Source organism: Oryctolagus cuniculus, chromosome 2 (genome assembly GCF_964237555.1).
Source record: "Oryctolagus cuniculus chromosome 2, mOryCun1.1, whole genome shotgun sequence".
NCBI classification, from domain to species: Eukaryota; Metazoa; Chordata; class Mammalia; order Lagomorpha; family Leporidae; genus Oryctolagus; species Oryctolagus cuniculus.
Window position 1 is genome coordinate 16,178,914 of NC_091433.1, and position 21,307 is coordinate 16,200,220.

General features: G+C 41.8%; 1 protein-coding gene across 7 annotated transcripts in view; it reads right to left on the reverse strand.

The window, feature by feature from the left end:
* The window catches only part of KCNIP4 (potassium voltage-gated channel interacting protein 4), a 1,213,489-nt gene that overhangs the window by 258,880 nt on the left and 933,302 nt on the right, over positions 1-21,307 (reverse strand). The window contains exon 1 of one of the 7 annotated variants that reach the window (XM_051842096.2): positions 211-19,835. The exons of 4 other annotated variants lie outside the window; for them this stretch is intronic. In XM_051842096.2, coding sequence (XP_051698056.1) covers positions 211-322 — 112 coding nt within the window. In that variant the 5' untranslated portion in view covers positions 323-19,835. Of the gene's footprint in view, positions 1-210; positions 19,836-21,307 lie in introns of those variants that run through there. 2 more of the 7 variants (XM_070068104.1, XM_070068105.1) reach the window with 2 other exon arrangements.

The window sequence follows — 21,307 nt, forward strand, 5'->3', positions numbered from 1 at the left end:
TTCTAATAGAACGAGAATGGTACTGTATCCCTTCCCTCAACCATCTGGGTAGACAGAAACGAACTGTCCAGTCCATAAGGTGCTCTATGCCAAGCATGCATATTTCCCAACTTTTACTCGGGGCATTAAGCTTTCTCAACTTCTGCAGCTTCTGCATCGAATTCTGAACCAGACCTGACCAACGGCATGGACTGGAAGCGACCACTTTACCTTCTGAAAAATCAATCAGTCCCAGCAAATGAAGCAGCTTCAGAGACGCACATATAATCACAACAATACCCACTGTTTGCAGTCCTTCGGACTCCCACTCGAGAGTCAACATCGTCTAAGCAGGCAGAGCATCCCAGCCTCCGGACCCCTTCGGAGCGGAGGGAGTTAATTAGAGACTCCAGCAACGTCTGGCTTGCAACAAAGACTTGCAAGGGGGAAAAGTGAGCGGCTCCTCCTCGCAGACTCGCGGTGCGAAGCCGGCGGCCCCCCGGAGTGAGGACAGACCTGGGCCAAGGTCCAGCCTCTCATGCTGATCCTGGCATTTGCCTGGCTGGGCTCCCCCCAGACCACAGTGCACCGCCAGCCAGCCTCTCGGCTCTGTGCTGCGACGGCGGATACTTTGACTTCAGAGCTGCGAGGGAAGCATCAGTTGGCAAACTGGAGAATTTGCAGGGTCGGTGGAGACCAGGGACACTCCCAGCAAACTTGCCTCGAGCGCGCAGCGCGCTCCACGCGCTGAGGACGCCAGGCTGGGCAGGGCTGTGCGCTAGTTTTGCTGCCTGGGAAGCCTGTGCATGTCCCCTTTTTGCCACAGCAGCTGCTCTCTCCTCTCCTCCCAGAGCCTCCTCCGGGAGACAGCTCAGCCCCCTCTCTAGATGCTAGAGAAGAAAAAAAAATCAGTGCTACCGGCTGACGCCTGCAGTCCCTTGCAGAAAGCCCCAGGGAGAACCCTTGGGCAGCTTTTCCAGGGAGAAAAGTGTGGGAGCAAAATGATTCGGAGACGGTCAAGAGGGAGCCCCCGAGCTGCCTCCATGCACTGGTTGCTCATGGGACTTCACTGATCCAGCGGGAGCGTGATTAGGGAAACTGATTGGGACTTTCTATTGAATATATTTCCAAGCATGGATATTGGGAAGCCCAGAGAAAACCTTGTAAGGACTTGATTTCCAGTGACTGCCACCTGTGGGGTGGGGGCCACAGTCAGCCTGCTCATCTAGCCTCAGCCACTCTCCAACCAGGTTCCCAGGCTTCCCTGATGATAAGCATCACCCCGAAGTGCTTGTTAAGAACACTCTTCGTGGCAGGGTGGGTGCTTGGCTTAGCAGCTGAAGTGTTAAGATACCTGCGTCCCAAACAGGAATGTCCGGATTCAAGCCTGTTCTAGCTTCCTGATAATGCAGACCCTGGGAGGCAGCAGGTGATGGCTCAAGCACTTGAGTTCCTGCCACCCACATGGGCGACCTGGCCTGAGTTCCAGACTCCTGGCTTTGGCCTGAACCAGTTGTTGCTGTTGTGGGCCTTTGGGGAGCGAACTGGCAGAACTCTTTTCTCTCTCTCTGTATGTGTGTGTGTGTGTGTGTGTGTGTGTGTGTGTGTGTGCCTGCCTTTCAAATAAATAAAATTAAATCATTTTGAAAAAGCCTGACTGCTGTGGAGAGTCTTACTCAGACACTCCTGGAGTATCTGGTTGAAAAATAAGTTCAGGTGATTTTTATCAACAGGGAAGCAGGGGTCGTGCTGGTCCCAAGGTGCCATCACTTGCCTTATCCCAACGCCATCCAGCAGGAGGCAGCCCCATGGAAATGATTGTGGATTCTGGACTATGCTAGCACCGCACTGGCTTAATCACTGTGTCGGTTTTATCCACCCTGTTCAAGCCCAGGCTGATAATGGACATGAAGAGGCTCAATGTGGCCCCTGGATATATGTGAACTCACTCATATCTGAGACGCACCTCCTACGGGGCAGCATCATATTCAAGTTCTGCTTTTTCCTTGCTGTGGGATCTTCTACAAGACATGTAGACTTCTCTGAAAACTGTTCCTGGTGTGTAAAGTCAGGGTTATAATCCTTCATTTAAAGTCTTCCATTTAAAGGGAATTAGGAGAGTTAAATGAGCTTATAATTGTAGCTAATATTTACTGACCACTTATTATGTGCTCATCAATGTTATCATGATGTATCAACAATAAACTCATGCCCAGAACTCTGAGTGGGAGATATTACAATCATTTTCTTTCTTTCTTTCTTCATTTATTTTTTGACAGGCAGAGTGGACAGTGAGAGAGAGAGACAGAGAAAAAAGTCTTCCTTTTTGCCGTTGGTTCACCCTCCAATGGCCGCCGTGGCCGGCGCGCTGCGGCCGGCGCACTGCGCTGATCCAAAGCCAGGAGCCAGATGCTTCTCCTGGTCTCCCATGGGGTGCAGGGCCCAAGCACTTGGGCCATCCTCCACTGCACTCCCGGGCCACAGCAGAGAGCTGGCCTGGAAGAGGGGCAGCTGGGACAGAATCTGGTGCCCCGACCGGGACTAGAACCTGGTGTGCCGGCGCCGCAAGGTGGAGGATTAGCCTATTGAGCCACAGCGCCGGCCTACAATAATTTTCATTTTTAGAGGCAGGAAACCAAAACATAAAAGGATTAACTTACTTGCCAAGCAGTGGACATAGTACCTAGAAGCCCAAAGGCATTCATTCCTTCAGTTTTTCCTTACTAATATTAAAAGCTGCTACTACTAGCTGTGAATGGCACACGAATGCTACAAGGACAAATCATGCCCATCCCTAGCATTTAGTGGGGGAAGCAGACATGATGTGGGATGTGACCAATAAGTTCACCAGCTCCTGAGTAGACACCTCTGCAGAGAACAGGAGCACAGGAGAGGGAAAGGCAACTTCATGCAGGGAAGGATGTGTGGTGGTGAAAGGAGGGAGACTTCAGGGAGGAAGGTACCATGCGTAACAGTGGCTTTTGTCATTACTAGAAGTAGTAAGTCAGAGTCAAGTTTGGGATAGATAGAGAGGTCCTAGTTCTGTCCCTTGCTTAGTGTGTCACCTTGGGGAAAGTGTCCCATATTTGAGTCTGTTTTCCTAGTTTTAAATGGGAATTCTACCATCTCCTTCTCATCATTATCTGAAATTTGGTTCAGAATATAGAGATGGGAGCCCAGTCTAGGGTGTTTCCTATTCAGTATGTGGTAGTTGTGGGATTATGATGGAAATGCCACCTCTTTGGAGTTTCTTTAGGGTCCCCTTGGATGGAGTGTCTTTGCTGTTCCCTTATCCTGCTCCAAGGTCTGGTTTCCCTCTTTTTACCATGAAGACTTTTTGATCACCCTAGCCCATAGAATTGTGTTTCTCCTCTGGGCACTAGGAAATTACTTGGGTTGCCAAGCTAACCCTTTTCATTTTGGATAATATGTTTACGGGAGGTACCTTTGTATCTATCCATAGAACCACCCATACATCCAAACATTTTGTTTGCAGTTATGTCAGCAAGCCGGTGAGGGAAAAAGCAGGTCTTAGTAGTTGGAAGGAAAATAAACACTGTAACAATTATCTGGAATTTCCACCAATGTTTAACTATAGTGAATTAAAAGTTTAAAAAAATAGAAATTAATTAGGTCAAGTCAGATATAACTGTGTCTCTTAATCCTGTATAATATCATATTGTGGGAAAGAACTAAAGTACAGAGAGTTTAAATGACTTGCTAAAGGTCACAGAGCCAGTAATCCAGAATTCAAACACTTCTTTGTCTGGCTCTCAAATTCACGCTTGTACATATAAAACCCCTCAGCAGATTTCAACAAAATGTTTGTCTGCTATCTCTTGATATATAGAGTTAGGCAAAGCATTTAAAAATGGCCACACCTCATTTTCTAGGAAAGAAGTCTGCACCATTCTGGAAATTCACATAAATACTTATGGATATGCTTTTACTGATTGCAGGCAGATTCCTTTTCAGGTCAACTTCATTTGTAGTTTTAAGATCCACTAGTTGAGTGTCTTGGAGGCCCAGTCTTCCCTATTGACATTAGCTAGCATTAGGACATGGATTTCTGGGCTCCTTCTGTTAGGTCCAGTTACAGGATGCCTTGGTTCTCAAGGATGGCAGGAGATCTTTCACATGCATGCTCTACAGTGGGATTTTGTAAAGTAATAGCACAATCGAAAGAGTGTCATAGACACCAGCATTTTACCATAGCAAGTTAAGACACTTGCAACATCAGCATCCCATACTGGATTGCCAGTTGGAGTCCTGGATGCTCTACGCCAATCTAATTCCCTGCTAATGCACCTGGGAAGGCAGTGGGTGAATGCCCAGGTTTTTGAGTTTCTGCCAGCCATATGGGAGACCCACATGGAATTCCTGGCTCTGGGCTTTGGCCTGGCTCATTCTGGTCATTTAGGTAATGAACCATCATAAGTAAGATCTATTTATATCTCTCCGTGTCTCTGTCTCTATTTCTGTCTCTTCTCTGTCTCTACTTCTACACTCTACCTTTTGAATAAAAAATAAATAGTTACATCTTTTTAAAAAGAGTTTTATATTTCTCCAGAAAAGTCTAATAAAGAAGGGAAAATCTGGGGAAAGAGGTTTTCTAGGGCTATCCTGGGAAAGAATAGTTGACTGCCTATTGCTTTAAAAGTATCTCCAGATGATGGCTGAACCCACAACCACTTGATTGCATACACTGTTAGCCCCAACCCAGTTTGTCTTATTAAAATATGCCCCCAGCTTTCTCCCTCATCGCCATGTACATCTCCTTCTTCACATTATGAGTAGTGAGCAGATGTCTTTCATATCAAAGAAAAAGAAGAGCAAAATAATACACTAACACTTCCTATACACTGACTCTAAACCAAGCACCATACCAAGCACTTTATATGTTTAGATTAGTTTGATCTCACTCTAAACCACTAAGTTCAGTGTTAGCACTATTTCCGAGATGAAGAAAATCCATGAGGCATTGGGATTGGTACTTTTGTAAATTCATATTCAATGGAGGGGAAAACCAGGATTTATTCCTGACTTATTCCTGAAATCATAGCAGCCATAATTTATGGAGAAGTTATACATTTCATACACTTTTAAAATCTTTACAGATATTAACTAAATGAATCATTTCAGAGTTCCATGAGACCTGAATTATTTCAAGGAGAAAATTATGGCTTCAGAAGATGAACCAATTTGGGATCTCAGGAAACTGAGGTAGCAGTGGGCATAGCTGGGATTTGGACTTAGGTGTCCCGAGTACTAAATCCTACACATTTCACTCCTTACTATTTCACTCCCAGACTTCTCTGAACTATGTTGAATGTTTTTGTTTGTTTTTGACTGGGGCTTTGGTTAGGGACTGTGAATGGACAATATTCACAACTCTTAGGAAGTGGAAAATCTTACTTCTAGGAGATATGCCAAAGCTAATTGACCAGGCTGAGAATGAGAGAGGTCAGTGACAAGACCTTCAATTTTCTGCCCACAATCGACTGTGATCCGTTAAATCATATCAAGAGAAATGATGTATCTAAATCCTGGGAGTGATCATTTCCTCCCCTGTCATTGTAGCTTTGTTTCAGATTTCAGGTGATCGTCTCTGGCTAAGTAATACTCCTCAGAGTTTGGCCTTTGGTCTAATTGTTAATTAAGCTGATGGTAGTGACACCTGCGTCCCTTATTTGAGTGCCTGGGTTTGAATCTTGGTTCTCCTCCCAACTCTAGCTTCCTGCTGATGCACGTTTCGTGAAGTATATCATAGCTCAAGTGGTTGGTACCTGTCACCAGGTGAGAGACCTGGAATGAGTTCCTGACTTTGGCCCGTTCCAGCCCTGTCCATTGTATGCATTTGGGAAGTGACCCAGTGGAGAAGAGTTCAGCATGAGGGAATCCTCAGAAAGTTCCACCGAAGAGAGAAGCCTGATCAAGTCAGCCCAGGAGTCATGCCAGGAGCGACTCTGCCTGGATCACACTTGTGCACACACGAAGGCAGCGTTTGTGACAGTGATAAGCCTAGACGGAGGCCTCCTCAGCAGGAGAGAAAAATCATATTACACAGTTGCTGAAAGAGGGCTTTTCATATCAAGGCTTGATGGAGCAAATAACAAAGACAGGATCTCTGAGTGACTTTTAATGACTCTTCTGATTTTAAGATTTTCTCACAAAAGCAATTAAAGCTATTCAGCCTTGGGTAACCTCTTTTCTATCCCCATGCTACTACCACCCCAAAGTAGATTGCCTCTCTGTATTGGGGTTCTCAATTACTTTGAGAAGATCCTTAAATGTTTTTCAGATGAACTTTCTGTTCAAATATGATAGGATTCAAATTCTCTCACTTAGCACTTAGCTTCAGGTCTCACTCTCAAAGTTTACTAAATAGATCTTAAATGAATTTCTGTAAAAAATATATATGCATGGATGTCCATCAAACAATTAAACATTGCACACTCTTCCGTTTTGAATGTAATCTTGAATCCATAGGTGGTTTAGATTCTACATAGAGAATTGAGAGGAAAAATGTCTTCCAACCTAAGATGCTTCCAGCAGTATTGTTTTAGCCTATGTTGAAAGTATGAGAGTTTTCAAAAAGCTAGTAAAAAGTACATATTTTAACAAAATTGTACAGGGATTTCATTTTTGCACCAAAGATAAACTAATATTTTAATTCTCTTTTTACATCAACTTGATGAAGTGTCATTGTCACTCTCATACATACACAGTATGTGATCTTAATATAAACAAATTAGCAGATTATGTGGAAGTACATCAAGGCAGTTTCCATTAGAAAATGATTTATGACTTTTTTTTAACCTTCTCAATTTCCTCTTCCTGTCCTTTGTAGACTGAACTCAATGGGTTCTTAGTTTCACCAAGCTAATCCAAATTACACTTTGCAGCTATATTGTCATATCCCGTTTGATGTGGTCCCTTTAAAAAAAAAATCTTCCTTGTACTATCATCCTAAGGTGGCTTGGGGCAGTGATTCTTCAGGATAACAATAATTAAAATGAAAAATAATACCTGCAATTAAAACAAATGTTTTTATCTATGGCATTGTAATTGGCATTATAATAACATTTAGTCTCAATCCTGCACATATAATATGCTGAGTGCATTACTCAAACTGCCTCCTTGAATGGTCAGAACTAGCCAGTAGGATAACTCACATTAGGGACTCTACTGTATAGATGAGGAGTCTGGGATGCAAAATCCAAGGTCACTTGCCCAGCGTTATATGCTAGAGCTTCCGGAATTCTCACTCAAGAGTCAGTATTCTTAATGTTCCAGGGGTGGTAAATAGGAAGATCATCCTTTTGTTTTATTTTGTTAAGAATAATTATTTAATTAATTGGTCCAAGGGTCAGAGATACAGGGAGGTAAAGTCAGAAAGAGATGGAAAGAGAGACAGAGAGAGATCTCCCATCTGCTAGTTTAATTCCCCGTGCCCACAAGACTTGGGGCTGGCCCGTGCTGATGCAAGGAGACTGCAACTCACTCCAGGTCTTCCATATGTGTGGCAGAGACCCAATTACTTGAGTCATTAACCACTGCCTCCTAGGGTACACATTACTAGGAAACTAAAACGAGGAGCAGAACTGGGATTCAAGCGTAGGCAGTATGGATTGAAATGCATGTCTCTCAGTCATCTCTTAATCACTATGCCACTCTTCCAAAACAACTGTTTTTTTTTTTTTTGTTATGTGACCTCAACACACAAAGAGAAATAAGATATAAAATGCAAAAGATCTCAAGAAAGGTATGTGGCTTTAACCTCATACTGAAGTATAAATTTTTAGGACCAAGAACTTTCCTCGGAACAAACAGAACAATGATAAAAAGATAAATGAGATAAAAGAAGGAGCCTGGGCTAGAAAATGAGAAGTGAGAAGTGTAGAAGGAAGGAAGACAGGAAGAAAAAGTGCAAAGAAGAGATGAGAGAGAAGAAACAGGCAATCCTCTACCACAGATATTGTGAGGTTTAGGAATGCAAAGATGAATTGGGTCTGTTTTCTACTCGTGAGATACCCAAGACTGTCATAGAGCTGTGGTCTGAAACACGAATCAAAGAGGGCTGTAGGGAAGGGATGTGTGAGGGCGTCTTTCTCCTTGAATTAGTCCTGCCTCCCTGCTACAGTCTCTGCGGCCCTTATAATTAGACAAGTATGTCTTCAACTTGACTTTCACAGCTGCAGCTGAAGATGACCTTGGAAACTAAGCAGGTGGTTTTCAAAGCATGAAGAATGGCATTCCCATGGGTGGTGCACTGGTCATGGCTGGCCCTGGCCCTTCCTACCAGGTCTCATCCCAGGCCCCGTGGTGCCTTCCCATTCACTTGTGCCAGGGCCTGCATCCCATCAATTTGTGATTCTTTCAGATCTCAGTTACGGGATTCCCAGAGACACACTTGGGTCCTCTCAGAGCTGCATCATCTCCTTTTGTGAATCACAGAAGCACTTTAGAAACTGAACTCAACAGGTTTAAAGTAAATGCATTCCCTGTCTCCAGGGACACTGAATGCTTATCTCGACCACACGTTTTTTAATGAAGAGTTATAAGACTATATTGAAAGAGTATTTTGTATAGTCCTCAAGATTCTTTACCTAAAATACTTCTAAATCCATTCTTTACCCTTATGGTTGGTTTCTCTCTCTCTCTCTCTCTCTCTCTCTCTCTCTCTCTCTTTCTCTTTCACACACACACAATTATAAGAATTATTGCTTTTACCCGCAAGGTCAGATCATGTGAGATCCTGGTGAGTACAAAAATCCCCTTTTGCCCATTTGATGAATGATGAACAAAGCCGAGTAAATGTTCAGGCAGTTTCCACTAGGATGAATGGTGGGGGGCTTTCTCTAAACTTGCTGAAACCACTGGCCCAAGTGAGACAGCAAGGGCACATAGCTTGGTCTTCAGTGCAGTGCTAATGGGAAATGAAGATGTCTATATAACAACTATGATACAAGCTGGAAAGGAGTAGAAGGGAAAACGTTCTCATAGACAGAAGATCAGAAAAATCTCCTGTGTAAACTCTGATACAGAGCTATGGAGGGCATGAAAGGGAATTATTCCCCTATGGGGCATGGCATGCTTCCCACACTCAGTCAACACTGTTGTAGCTTATCACACAGAGGTTGCTTCTTTTATATCAGTGTATCTGCTACATAAAATGCTGAAATAAGTTTGGATTAGTTTCAATGGTTGCTGTCAGAAACTGTTATTAACTTGCTGGCTTAGAACAGCACAAATTTTTATCTTATAGCTCTGAAGATCAGAAGTCTGAAATGAGTGGTACTTGTCTAAAAGCAAACTGCTTATAGGACTGTATTCCTTTTGGAGTTTCTAGCACAGAATTCCTTTTTTCTTTTGCCTCTTCTAGAATCAAGAGGCTGCCTGAATATCTTGGCTTGTGGTGTCATCCATTGTCAATGCTAGCAGCAAAGTTGAGTCTCTCACATCCATCACTCTAACACTCTTCTGCCACCCTCTTTCACTTATCCTTGTGATTATATCGCGTCCACCTTAATAATCCAGGATACTCATCCTATTTTTTAGAGATTTATTTATTTGAAAGGCCATGCAAAAGAGAAAGGAAGAGGGAAGGAGAAAGAGAGAAGGAGCAGGAGAGGCAGACTCAGAGATTGATTTTCCATCCACTAGTACACTCCACAAATGCCTGCAGTTCTAGCCAGGGCGGGGCCAGCCTGTAGCCAGGAACTCCATCTTGGTCTCACATATGGGTGGCAAAAGCCCAAATAATTGGGCCACTTTCCCTTGCTCTCCCAGGTATACTAGCAAGAAGCCAAATCAGAAGCAGAGTATCCAGGACTTGAACTTGCACACCAATATGAGATGCTGGTGTCTCAAGCGGCAACATAACCTGCTATGCCATGATGGCAGCCCACAAACCTTCCTATCTTAAGGTCAGTTGAATAGTGATTGGACTGTAATTCTGTCTGTAACCTTAATTATTCTTTAACGTGTAACCCAAAATATCCACAAATTCCTAGGATTAATGGGGGTCATTATTCTGCCAGCCCTACCATAGTGACATATTAATTATTTTTAAGAAAAAACATTTTAAATAAAAGAAGAAAAATACTAGAACCTACAAAGATAGACTCTACATTAGAGCCAGTTATGATAAATGTGCATGAGTGTGTGTGTGTGTGTGTGTGTGTTAAAGTACAGAAAATAAACCTTGTCTTTGAGGAGAGAAGTCCAAGATTAAGTAACATTTCTCTCTCTGAACTTTGATTTTCACAGAGAAAGGACTCTGAGGAAGTATCCTTCAAAGGAACACTAAACAATTTAGAAAGTATAAGCTAATGATGAGACTGAGGACGGTTCAGTGGTCACAAACAACTCTGTGTGAGCCCAGGATGAACTAGAAGCTGCAGGGCTAGAATCCTGGGGGATGCAGAACTGGGAGAGTGCTCCTCAGTGCCCGCATTGCCCAGAATTTCTGGGAGGATCACAAAAGGTAATGGAGGAGCTGGCACTCAGGAACGGAGAAAGGGCTCTCAGAGGTAACACGCAAAAGAATGGACTCAGACATCCTCAGGTGGGTAAAACCAGACGGGAACGAAGTTCTCCAGTTGCCAAGATTTCATTTTTAGTTAAAGTGTGTAATCCTCTGAACATGAGAGTCATAGACCATGACATTCTGCAAGATAGTTCATGGCAGTTGAAAAACACAACACAACATAAAACAAAAACAAAACAAAGGGGAAATGAGAGGTTTGTCCTTTGAAGATCCATTAGACACTTTCTCCTAAGGACGCTTGGGCTAAAAATCATTTTCTTTCTGCCACTTATATCTACTCATGATGTTACCTATAGGAGAGGTCCTCAAAATTTCAGGGAAAATGTATATTATAAAACAAACCTCATATGGACTGCAGATACACTTTCATTATTTATTGGAGAGGCAGAGAGGCAAAACTTTTTTGCAGCAAAATATATCTTTATCATAATTTTATTTTCCACAAACTTCATGAAACACCTTTGTCTTTTTATTTGCAACAGCTTTATCCCAATCATTACAACAGTCCATTTTAAACATGAGAAAATTGAGAATATGAAAGTTTGCCTTATTTAAGGCCAAAAATACCAAGAAAACTGGGTTTTAAAAACAGGTAGTACTGTCTGGCCTCATGGTGTGAGTTAAGCTGCTTCTTGCAATACAAGATCCCACATAGAAGCACAAGTTGGAATCCCAGTTGCCCTGATTCCAGTCCAGCTCCCTGCTAATGTCCATGGGAAAGTATTGAACATGACCCAAGTACTTGGACCCCCTGTATCCCTTGTGGGAGACCTGAATCGAGTTCTAGGCTCCTGGCTGCAGCTTGGCCCAACCCAATCATCACAGCTACTTGTGGAGTAAACTAGCAGATGCAAGATGTCTTCAGAGCAGTGCTAATGGGATGTTTTTCTGTCTCTACCCCTCTCTGTTACTCTGCCTTTCAAAGAAATAAAGTAATCCTTTTAAACAGTAAATAATTTTAAAAAACAGGTAATCTGACTTCATGTCTTGATTGGCATGTATTTCTTTTCTAGTACTTACAAAAAGCCATTTTCCATGTTAGGTGTTGTGGAAAGTGTTTTTCTATTGGTAGCTTATAAAGTGGGAATAATACAAGCACTCACCCCAGAGTGTTGTCAGGAGCAACAAATGTGACAGTGCAGTTGAAGCACTCAGGGAAAATGCTCTATTTATAAGAGTAATTATTTCTTCAGCAGCCATCTCTCTGGTATTTCTATCGTGGTGCCCATTTGCCAAGCCCATTTGCCAAATGAAGGAACTGGGATTGGGAATGGGTACTTCATTTCTTGCAAAGCTGGTAAGTGGAAGTGGCAGAGAAAACCTGAAACCGCTTTTTTTTTCTTTCAATGAGAGCCTTTTCTTGTGTGAACAAGCCAGATTGGAGTAGTTTCACAGGTTTTAAGGAAGCCAGCCACTCTCAGTCCTCAGTTCATCCTTGGCGTTCAATCAAAACACAACCTAAAGTAACTGAGCTGTGTAATTGCTTTATCAGTTTGGAAAGATCCCCAGATTTCAGTCACCAGAGCTTAGTAAACACTTTATCTGAGGACTTCGAGCTTCCTATGATTTCCATCTCACTTCATTCTTGCATTTATTCATTGTTAAAGATGTTGATACTGATTGTACACCATGCAAGGGACTGTGAGGGATAAATACAATGAAAAAACTTACATTCTGGGTGGGGAGGTAAGAAATACATGTAAATTGCTGAATCCGAGGAACAATATTGGAGTCCATGAGGGAGTGAACTTATGAGGTAGGATTTCAGAGGTGGGCGAGCAGTTGCAAAGTAGGAACTTGGGGTCCATCAAAGAATGCTTCATGGAATCTGACCAAGAAGAGCAGTTCACTCATTCCTTTAATGAGTCAATCAACAACACTTCTTGAGTGTTCCCTATATGCTAGACTATGTCACACCCCAAATACAATCAATTCAACAAATCCTGTTAACTCCACTCCTGAAACCCAGTTTCTAGCTGACTGATTCTCACCAACCCTGCTAACACAAACCTAGGCCTGTGCCACCATGCAGCATGGTCCCATCTGCGTTCACCCCCATGCTGAGTTTTCTACCGTACCTCTAGAGTCTACTTTTTACACAATGGCCAATTATATTTCATATAACTTCCTTACTTATTGCTCTCTAATAGCTGTTTATTATATAGGAGCTGGCATTCAAACTCCCCAATGTATCTTGGGCTCTCTTTGAAATCAATTCAGACTAATATCAACCTCCTCCATCCCCCTAATAATGGCACTCTCTACACATGGTCTTTTAATTTTTTAGATAAATCAAGATTCATCTTTCCTATGCTCCTTGTGCTTTAGAATCCCTTGGTGTAGACTTATTTTTAACCCAAGTTTGCCTCCTTATTTATTTCTCTTTGTCACCACTCAACTCCAGGCACTGTCTTCTCAAACAGGCCTTTCCTAACCACTCTACCAGAAACAGTACATCTGTCTTGTCATCCCTGCCTCTTCACTCACTACCAAATCACTGGGTTTTATGTTTTCTATAGCTCTTAGTACTCTCCCTTAACTTAGCTTTTATTGTTATCATGTGTTGGTTAGCATATCCATTTCCTAGCTCTCCTTCTTGTATAGTTGCTCCTGTTTGCAACTCCTTGCTATACTTGTCCATCACATTCTCTCTAGTACCTAAAGAGAACTTATCATTGCAGACTTAACTATTTATTGAACGAATGGAAGGATGGAGTAAGACAAAGTTCTTCCCTCATGCAGGCATTTGAAACTGCATGAATAAAATCATCATGCTGTAAAAGTGCAGAAAGCCAGATGTTAGGGAATCTCAAGTGTCCATAAGGGAGCAGAATGATGAGGACCTGAAGAATGTTTCTGGATAGTTGAGTAGCAGGATCAAAGCAATTTCCTGTTTGCTTCCTCTGATAATCGCATAAAACAAAAGCAACCACAATGGAAGAAAAGATCCCAGACATAGGAAGACCAGTTGGTACGATATTATGATGGCTTAAACCACTCATATGAGTGGGCAGAAAGGGACAGGGCACAGAAATTGTGTTAGGCAAAGGCTGAGAACAGGAGGCATCAAAGGTGATCTGAGCTGATTGTGCAACGTGGGGGATTTATTTATTAACATTTCACTGGCTCTGAAGAGTTGACAAAATTAAAAAGCTGTTGAAGATAACTCATGGACTTGAAGAACTGAAAAACTGAGACTTACAAAGGGATAAGATAAAAGGAAGCTCTTGATGGCAGGTAGCATCACTTCTGGTTTTTTGATCTCTAGCTAAGAGGGTCTTCCTTAATGTGCCTATCCCCAGGTACTGTTGGTCATGGCCTGTATCCATCTCCAAATTTCAATCATCACAGAGGAGCATCCTGCTTGACTCACTGGAAAAATATCAATGATTGCCAGTAAGCAAGTTGCCTAGTACAGAAGAGTACTCCTATGACTTAAGTTTCTTCTAGGAGAAAGGAAAGTTTTGAAGGCTCAGACAGCTCAGCAGATCTGGAAACAGGAGCATAAAGGAAGGTGAAGATAGCGGAACTTTTGATAAATTATATTTGAGAAATAATCAGGAATTTCAAGGAGAGAGGCTTGGCTGTAAAATGTGGTTGTAACTTAGGAGAAGAGCCAGAGTCAGAGACAAAAATTATGAATTTAAATAACTAAACATGACAGTTGAAGTAACAAGAGGGAGTGAGATGTTCATCGAAAAGAGATTTATAGAGAGAATCAAGATCAAAGGAGCAACTCTCTAGGACCAGGAGGATCTGGGAGTACCAGAGCAAAAGGGGTAAGGGAGTACAGTGTAGCAAGACTTTAGAAAGTGATTTTTCAGGAGCTGGTTCTATGGAGCACCAGGTTAAAGTCCCAGCCTTTGGCGCCAGCATCCCATGTGGGCACTAGTTTGAGTCCTGACTACTCCACTTCTGATCCAGCTCCCTGCTAATGCATCGGGGAAAGCAACAGAGGATCCTCCAAGTCACTGGGCCCATGCACCCATGCGGGAGACCTGGAAGAAGCTCTTGGCCCCTGGCTTTGGTATGGCTTAGCTCTGGTTGCTGCAGCCATATGGGAAGTGAACCAGTGGGTGGAAGACCTCTCTCTCTCTCTGTCTCTCTCTCTGTAACTCTTCTTTAAAAAAAAAAAAAAAATAAAATGATATTTCAAAGGAGTTGAGAGAGCTTCAAAGAGTAGAGGATGGGCCATTGTGTTAAAGTAGTTAACTCTACCATTTTCTAAATTAAAGGGTGATGGGCTCTTTGACCAAATGTGTATGGGGGGGGAGGTGTGTTTGTACCTCTGTGTCTATACGCAGAGCACAGGAAGGCAGTAGAAGGGGAATAATGGTTCAAGGGATTTTCACCTATAGCTTATAATCTTTAATAAAAATCTATTATCACACTATTGATAAGTTATCAGGGATAACTCCCATAAGGCAACTAGACTTTGCTTTTATGTTATTTTGATATAGTTAAATGAATAAATCATGAAAAGAGATCTTAGGTCTTTTTGTCTACTCAAATAGTAGAGGGTAGAAATTCAACCCATGTCTCATTAATTTTAACATTCCGACTTGAAACAAGGGAAACATAATGGAATGGATGAAGGAAAAGTTATGAATCAGAATAAACATCATAACTATTTGCAGTCCCTGAATGGAGCAGAATTCAATACCTTGACATCAACATAGATCAGTTACATATTCAATGTGCTTAACCATGAAGTTCTTATGCTTTTCCATGAATACAAAATAATTTAACAAATCAATTACCCAACCCTGACACAAGTGCTAAGGTTATGATGTGTATAAATGCCCTGCCCCCTTTAAGCCAACATTCCAATAGATAATTAGGAAAAATAAGGAGGTGATTATTCAATATTTTATTCAGTGAAAAGGTGGTTCATCATGGGACCTCAGTAGATAAACACTTAAACTATATTTGAATGTAGACAGGATTTATGACAGAAAGAAATCATCTGAGTTGAGATCTTAATGTAGGATCAGACAAAGACATAGAGGATGTGTACTGTGAATGGAATGGCAGTTGCAACTATTTGGAATCAAGAGAGGCCATCTTGGACATAAGTAAGAGTTTAGTGCCCTAGACCAGTTTACTTGGATACAAACAACACAGATTGGATGGATTGGACAGAAATAGATTGTATTTTGAGACATGGGGCTGATAAGACAAGGAGAACCCAGATTGTAAAGACTCTCTTAAGTACAATTAGGAATTTGTTTATTTTTCATTTTTGAGACTACTGGGAACCAACTGAGTGGTTGTAAGTAGAGGTAGGGCAGCATCACCTTTTTACTTTATAAAGGTCCCTGTGGTTGCTGGACAGAGAATTGTTTGGGGGTTGGAAAGAGGGAAAAGGGTGACTGAGGTAAAGACAGAGACATTATTGAGTCTATTCCAGGTATCTAGGTGAGAGATAAATTATGAATGTGACTGGACAGATTTGGCTGGATCTGAGAGATACCTAGGTAATGGAATCCACATATACTGTGAACCAATTAACTGTGACAGCTGAGGAGGGAAAGAGTCCAAAATGATATAAAAGTTTTCAGAAAAAAAAATTACCATCTCTGGTTGGAAGTGAAGAGGTTATTTGCAAAGCTAATTATGGTACAATTCCCAGGGTGTTCATCTTCACCTTTTGAACATCAAGTCATTATCAAGAAATGAAGAAAACGAGAATTGAGTGTAAGTAGCACATGAGCCTTTGCTCATGACCATTTTAAATCAACTGCTTTTGCTGGGTGGACTTTCACCCTCCATCTCCCTCAGAAGGGTGAATTCTCCAGGCAGGTACACACCATCTATATTCCAGCAGATGCCAAGTAGGAGACTGGCAGTCACACAGAAATCAATAGTAAATACATCCGGCAAATACTGACCACCTAGTGTCATCTCACAGACAGAAGCCACCAGAGTCCTGACTGCTCTCATCGGTCATCTCTAAGCATCTGCCCTGGCCTTTATATATTCTATTCCATAGAAATGAAAGCCAGAGCAATCTCTGAAGCCAAGTCAGACCCCACGACTCCTTTGCTCACAATCTTCCAATAGCGTTCATTTTTCTAAAAGTGAAATACAAGGATTGAGCACTTTTCGATAACTGATCCCATTTCTCATTTCATGCCCTTATTCCTTCTTGCAGCCATGCTGAATCTCCTCCATGGGCTGTGATTATGCTAGGTATGTGCCTATGTAGCACTTGTAGTTTACTCTACCAAGGCCTGGGTAGGCCCGGAGGTTCCTTATCCATAATCACACTCTTCCTCTCCCCGTTCTCTCTCACCTCCTCCAATCCTGTTATACTTCTTAGCAAACACCACTGTTAGAGGTACCCACATATTTCTCCTCTATCTTGTTTCCCCCTTGACTGTAACCATCATTTGACACAGGTCTGGTTTTGTCAGCTTCCTTCACCATCCACATCACTGAGAACAGGATTCACTCATCAGAGTCGATAAGGGTTGATGAATGTTACTGAAACATATACTTCCTTTCCCAAGCACATACAGTTTTCCCTTTGATTAACATCAGTAGATTAATTAAAGTAAATATTATATAATGGATGTAAATAGTGAAAAAAAATTCCAGGCTTTCTCTGTGCAAAGGCACTATGAAAATGCTTCATAAATTGCTTATGTGGAAACAAAAAATGTGACAATTGAAGTTTAAAAAAGTTTGAGGAGTAGGCATTTTGGACTAGTGGTTAAGAGGCTGGTTAAGACGTCTGAGTCCTCTGTAGGAGTTTCTGGGTTCAGTGCTCTGCTCTCTGCCTCATTCTAACTTCCTGATAATGCAGACCCAGGGAGGAGGAGTAACAGCTCAGGTGAGACTTGGATTGAGGTCCCTGCTCAGCTTCAGTCCCAGCTGGAGACTGTTACACCTAATTTGGGGCGTGAAACAGAGGATGGAATCAGTCTCTCTCTATGAAATAAATACATAAGCAAAAATGTTAAAGGGATAAAGTAATGCTAAAACACTATTAATATGCCTTCCAAGTTAGACAGGTCCTGAAACAATGTTCTTTGTGTTCTCTAAGTGTTCAGATGGATCCCGGCCTGCACATCTCAGATGGGAACTGGGTAGAACTGAATTGTTCTGCATTATTGAATAAGAGGTTTTTCTTTATTTTTTTTATCATGTTACTATTTAACATATAAAAATTACTTGTTATTCTTAAAGGAATTTTGTAATACATTAGATTCTCAGGGTCACAGCTAATGCATGATAATTACTGTAATGCAGTTCACAAGTCAATACATTTTTTATAATCATAAATACTTTTATCTTTTTGTGGGGTACACTGCACCTTTCCAACACATATCCATAGCATAAACTGAGCAAGCCAGGCAACCAGACTTTCCATTTTCTTTGGCTGTTCTTTGAGTTGGGCCTACCAGCTCTTCTGTTTCAGTTCTTTAAACAGAATACAACATATTATTGTGAACCATAGTCATTCCCCCAAGCTGTGGAATACTGGAACCTATCACTCGCATCTGCATGTGTTGTAGTCCATGTTATGATAGTTCTGAACTTAGACAGCTGATTATCAGAAACTGGGATGAGAAGGGAAGGAGAGCAGTGGGGATTTGAAGCACTGTTCTTCCTCCTCCTTCCTGCCTCCTCAGTGACCACGGTTCTGTGTGTGAAAAAAATCACAGAGGTGAAGAAACATGAGCCAGAGAATGTACACACCTTAAGAAATGATGGCAATAATTTATCAAACGCCTACTCTGTTCAAGATAGGGTCACACATACATTATCCCTTTAACTGTCACAAGGACTTGGTGAAGTGTATGTTATCTGCACTTAGCAGATAAGGAAAGTGAGAGAGGTTTAAAATGCTTTCACCTCTGCACAAAATTCATTGGCACTGGTATTGAACCTAATCTGACTGTTGGCATCACCTCTGTCTTCATGAAATGCAGCTTATTTGTTCTTGGAACCTCTCTTCCTTCTACTTTCAACATAGAAGACATTTTCCCTTAGAAATGTTGGGAATCCTAATTTGATTTCCAGTAAGTTCATTAAAACCCTTTGCAAGACACAATACAGTTGAAAGAGCACCATTGTTTGTATGGAAATAGGAACTGGGAGCATGAAGCTGCGACTTCCTGGATGAACTTGGAGCACAGTGTTTGCCTCCTCTCAGAGGAGAGAAGTAAGTGGCGCTGTTCAACTCCTCAAACTCTTTCTTGTTTCATGTTTGCAGATAGCATTAGTCATGCTGTGTTTTCTCTGTATACTAAAGTACAAAGGCCGCATGTTTTCCACTGCACAAAGTAAATGATGAGCCCCAAAGCCAGGTTCTCATCTGACACTGCACTTTTCAGCTTTCACTCCGTAAGCACCAAATGCAATAAACACATTAGACACAACAAACTGTAATTTTTGTAAAATAACTCTGAGAGTGCGTGTTTTCTGAAACCTGACATCCTTTCCTGAAAGTACAGTGTAGAAAGGCGGAGAGGGGGAAGAGTACCTGCTTTGCTCGTGGGGCTAGAGTCCACACAAAGCCTAATGGGGCGAAATCAAAACACATGGCCTCACCTTTCTCTCTCTGTCACTTTCTTAGAGTGAGATGCAAAAGAAAGCTGAAAACCCTTTCTAGCAAGTTCAGAACACAGCATCAGCAATCGTGGGAGCTTGGGAAAATGCACCTTCTCAGGCCCACCCGAGCTGCGGAATCAGCATCGCTGGGGGGGTTGTAGCCATCTGTGTTACACAAGCTGTCCGGGGGATGGTGATGCAAGCCACACTTTGAGAAAGGTAAACTAAAAGGAAAAAATTACACTCTGACTTGCAAGAATGAGGTTCAAGTCCCTGGAGCATCAATTGACAGAGAATTATTTTGGGATAAATCATTTAGCCTTTCTGACTCTCATTTCCCTTATCTGTAAAATAAAGAAATTAAACTAGCTTATGCCTGAATTGCTTCTTAACCTAACAGTACAGCATTTCATGATTACCTGATATTGCTGTAACCATCACTCACATTGTGCAAGATTGGGCTCTCATTATGGGAGCCGTTTTATCTCTTCTAGTTAGCATAACAATAGCAACAACAATAGGAGCCAGTGCCTCCTGTGCTGGCATGCTTTGTCCTGAGTTACAGGTTTGACCTGCCAACGTTCTCTGGTAGTAAACATCTCCATTCTAGTCCTAAAGAAACAGAACCTCCTGTGGTGCAAAAGAAAATAAATGACAGTTTCAGTTCTGATTCCCAGAGCCACACTCTTTCCTCTCTGCCCAGGTCTATCTTTCCAGAGGTGGTAGCTTTCATCAAAAAAAAAAAAAAAAAAAAAAAAAAAGAAAAGCCAATCATCAAACAAAACCACACAGTCCACAAGGTGGGGCTAGGCAGATCTCATTTCTATGGGCACTGATTTCCTTTGAGTATCTAAAGCAATTACTTTGAATACATTTAACACATGCATTGATTTCATATAAAAGCCACTTTACCTAAGAGTGATCAATAAACAACAAGGCTTGTAGTTGTACTAAACTGCTGATTTATTGACATCTCTGAGATGTTTTGTTCCTGCTGAAAAGATGCCAAAAATAGAAGTTAGGCTTGTGGAAAGTTCTAGCTTAAAGGATTCATCATAGACAACAGAACACAGAGCAGTGGAGTGACTTTCCCAACATCACACAGCTGGTTATTGGAGGAAGGCAGCCACACATCCATACATCCAGCCTCAAGGGAGACTTAGAAGGAATCTGTGGGGCTATAGGATCTTAAATGATAAACAAAGATTATTCAAGCTAATCAAGTTAAGATGAACATTCTGGGCAAAGATAAGAGCCTACACAAATGTCTAGAGCTGTGGAACCACATGATGTGTTTAAAGAACTTTTAGAAATTCCTTAGTATTCAAAATGAGGGAGTGGGAATCAGACAGCAGTTAAAAATCTGGCTGGACAGATAAGGAGTCGGCCATGCAGGACTGAATGTGTTACTCTAAGGCATGTGAAATTCATAAGGAGCTACTGAAGAATTTAAGTGGGGAAATGACATAATCAGATGCATATCTTAGCTCCATCTGGCTACAGCACGGACTTTAGGGGTGAGGAAAGAAGGAGGGTATCCCAGGAGAATATCCCAGGCAAAGAAAGTAAAATCTATGCATGGTCAGTTTTCCTACTGATGAAGTAGAGGGGAAAGATTCAAAAGATTTTTTTTGAGTGGTACATTGACGATGGCTCATTGTCTGAGAAAGGAGACAGTGTAACAGAAACTGACAAATTTCTGGCTAAGATAACACATGGCTACTGTTGAGATAAGAATAAGTAGGAATACATTGAGCCATGTGCAAATAGTAGACCTGGCATTGCTTTCACTGCATCCCTCCATCTTCACTGTAAAGCTGTCTTGGAGAGACACCCCACATAGGCTAAGGTTCAAACCATCATAAGCAAGAGAGTGGCACAGTCCAGATCAGAAAATCCTGGAGAACATTACAATAGAAGAGGTGCCTGCAACAGTGTCTGTGGAGGGAGAACATCGAAGTTGGAAGGGGAGAGGGAAAGCCTTGTGTCAAACAGAAAAAAATAAGTAAAAATCACATTCAGTAAGTGACAGTTTCAAATGCATAGAATTTCATTCAAGGGAAAACTGACTTCATTTTCACAATGTGTTCAGAAGAGCAGAAGGGAGAGAAGCTCAATCTCAGGAGGTTGTTGGATGCAGGACTAGAAAAAAAGTATAACTTAAGGAATTAAAAATGCTAAAGGCAGAGAGTGGAGGAACGATGTTATTTAAGAATA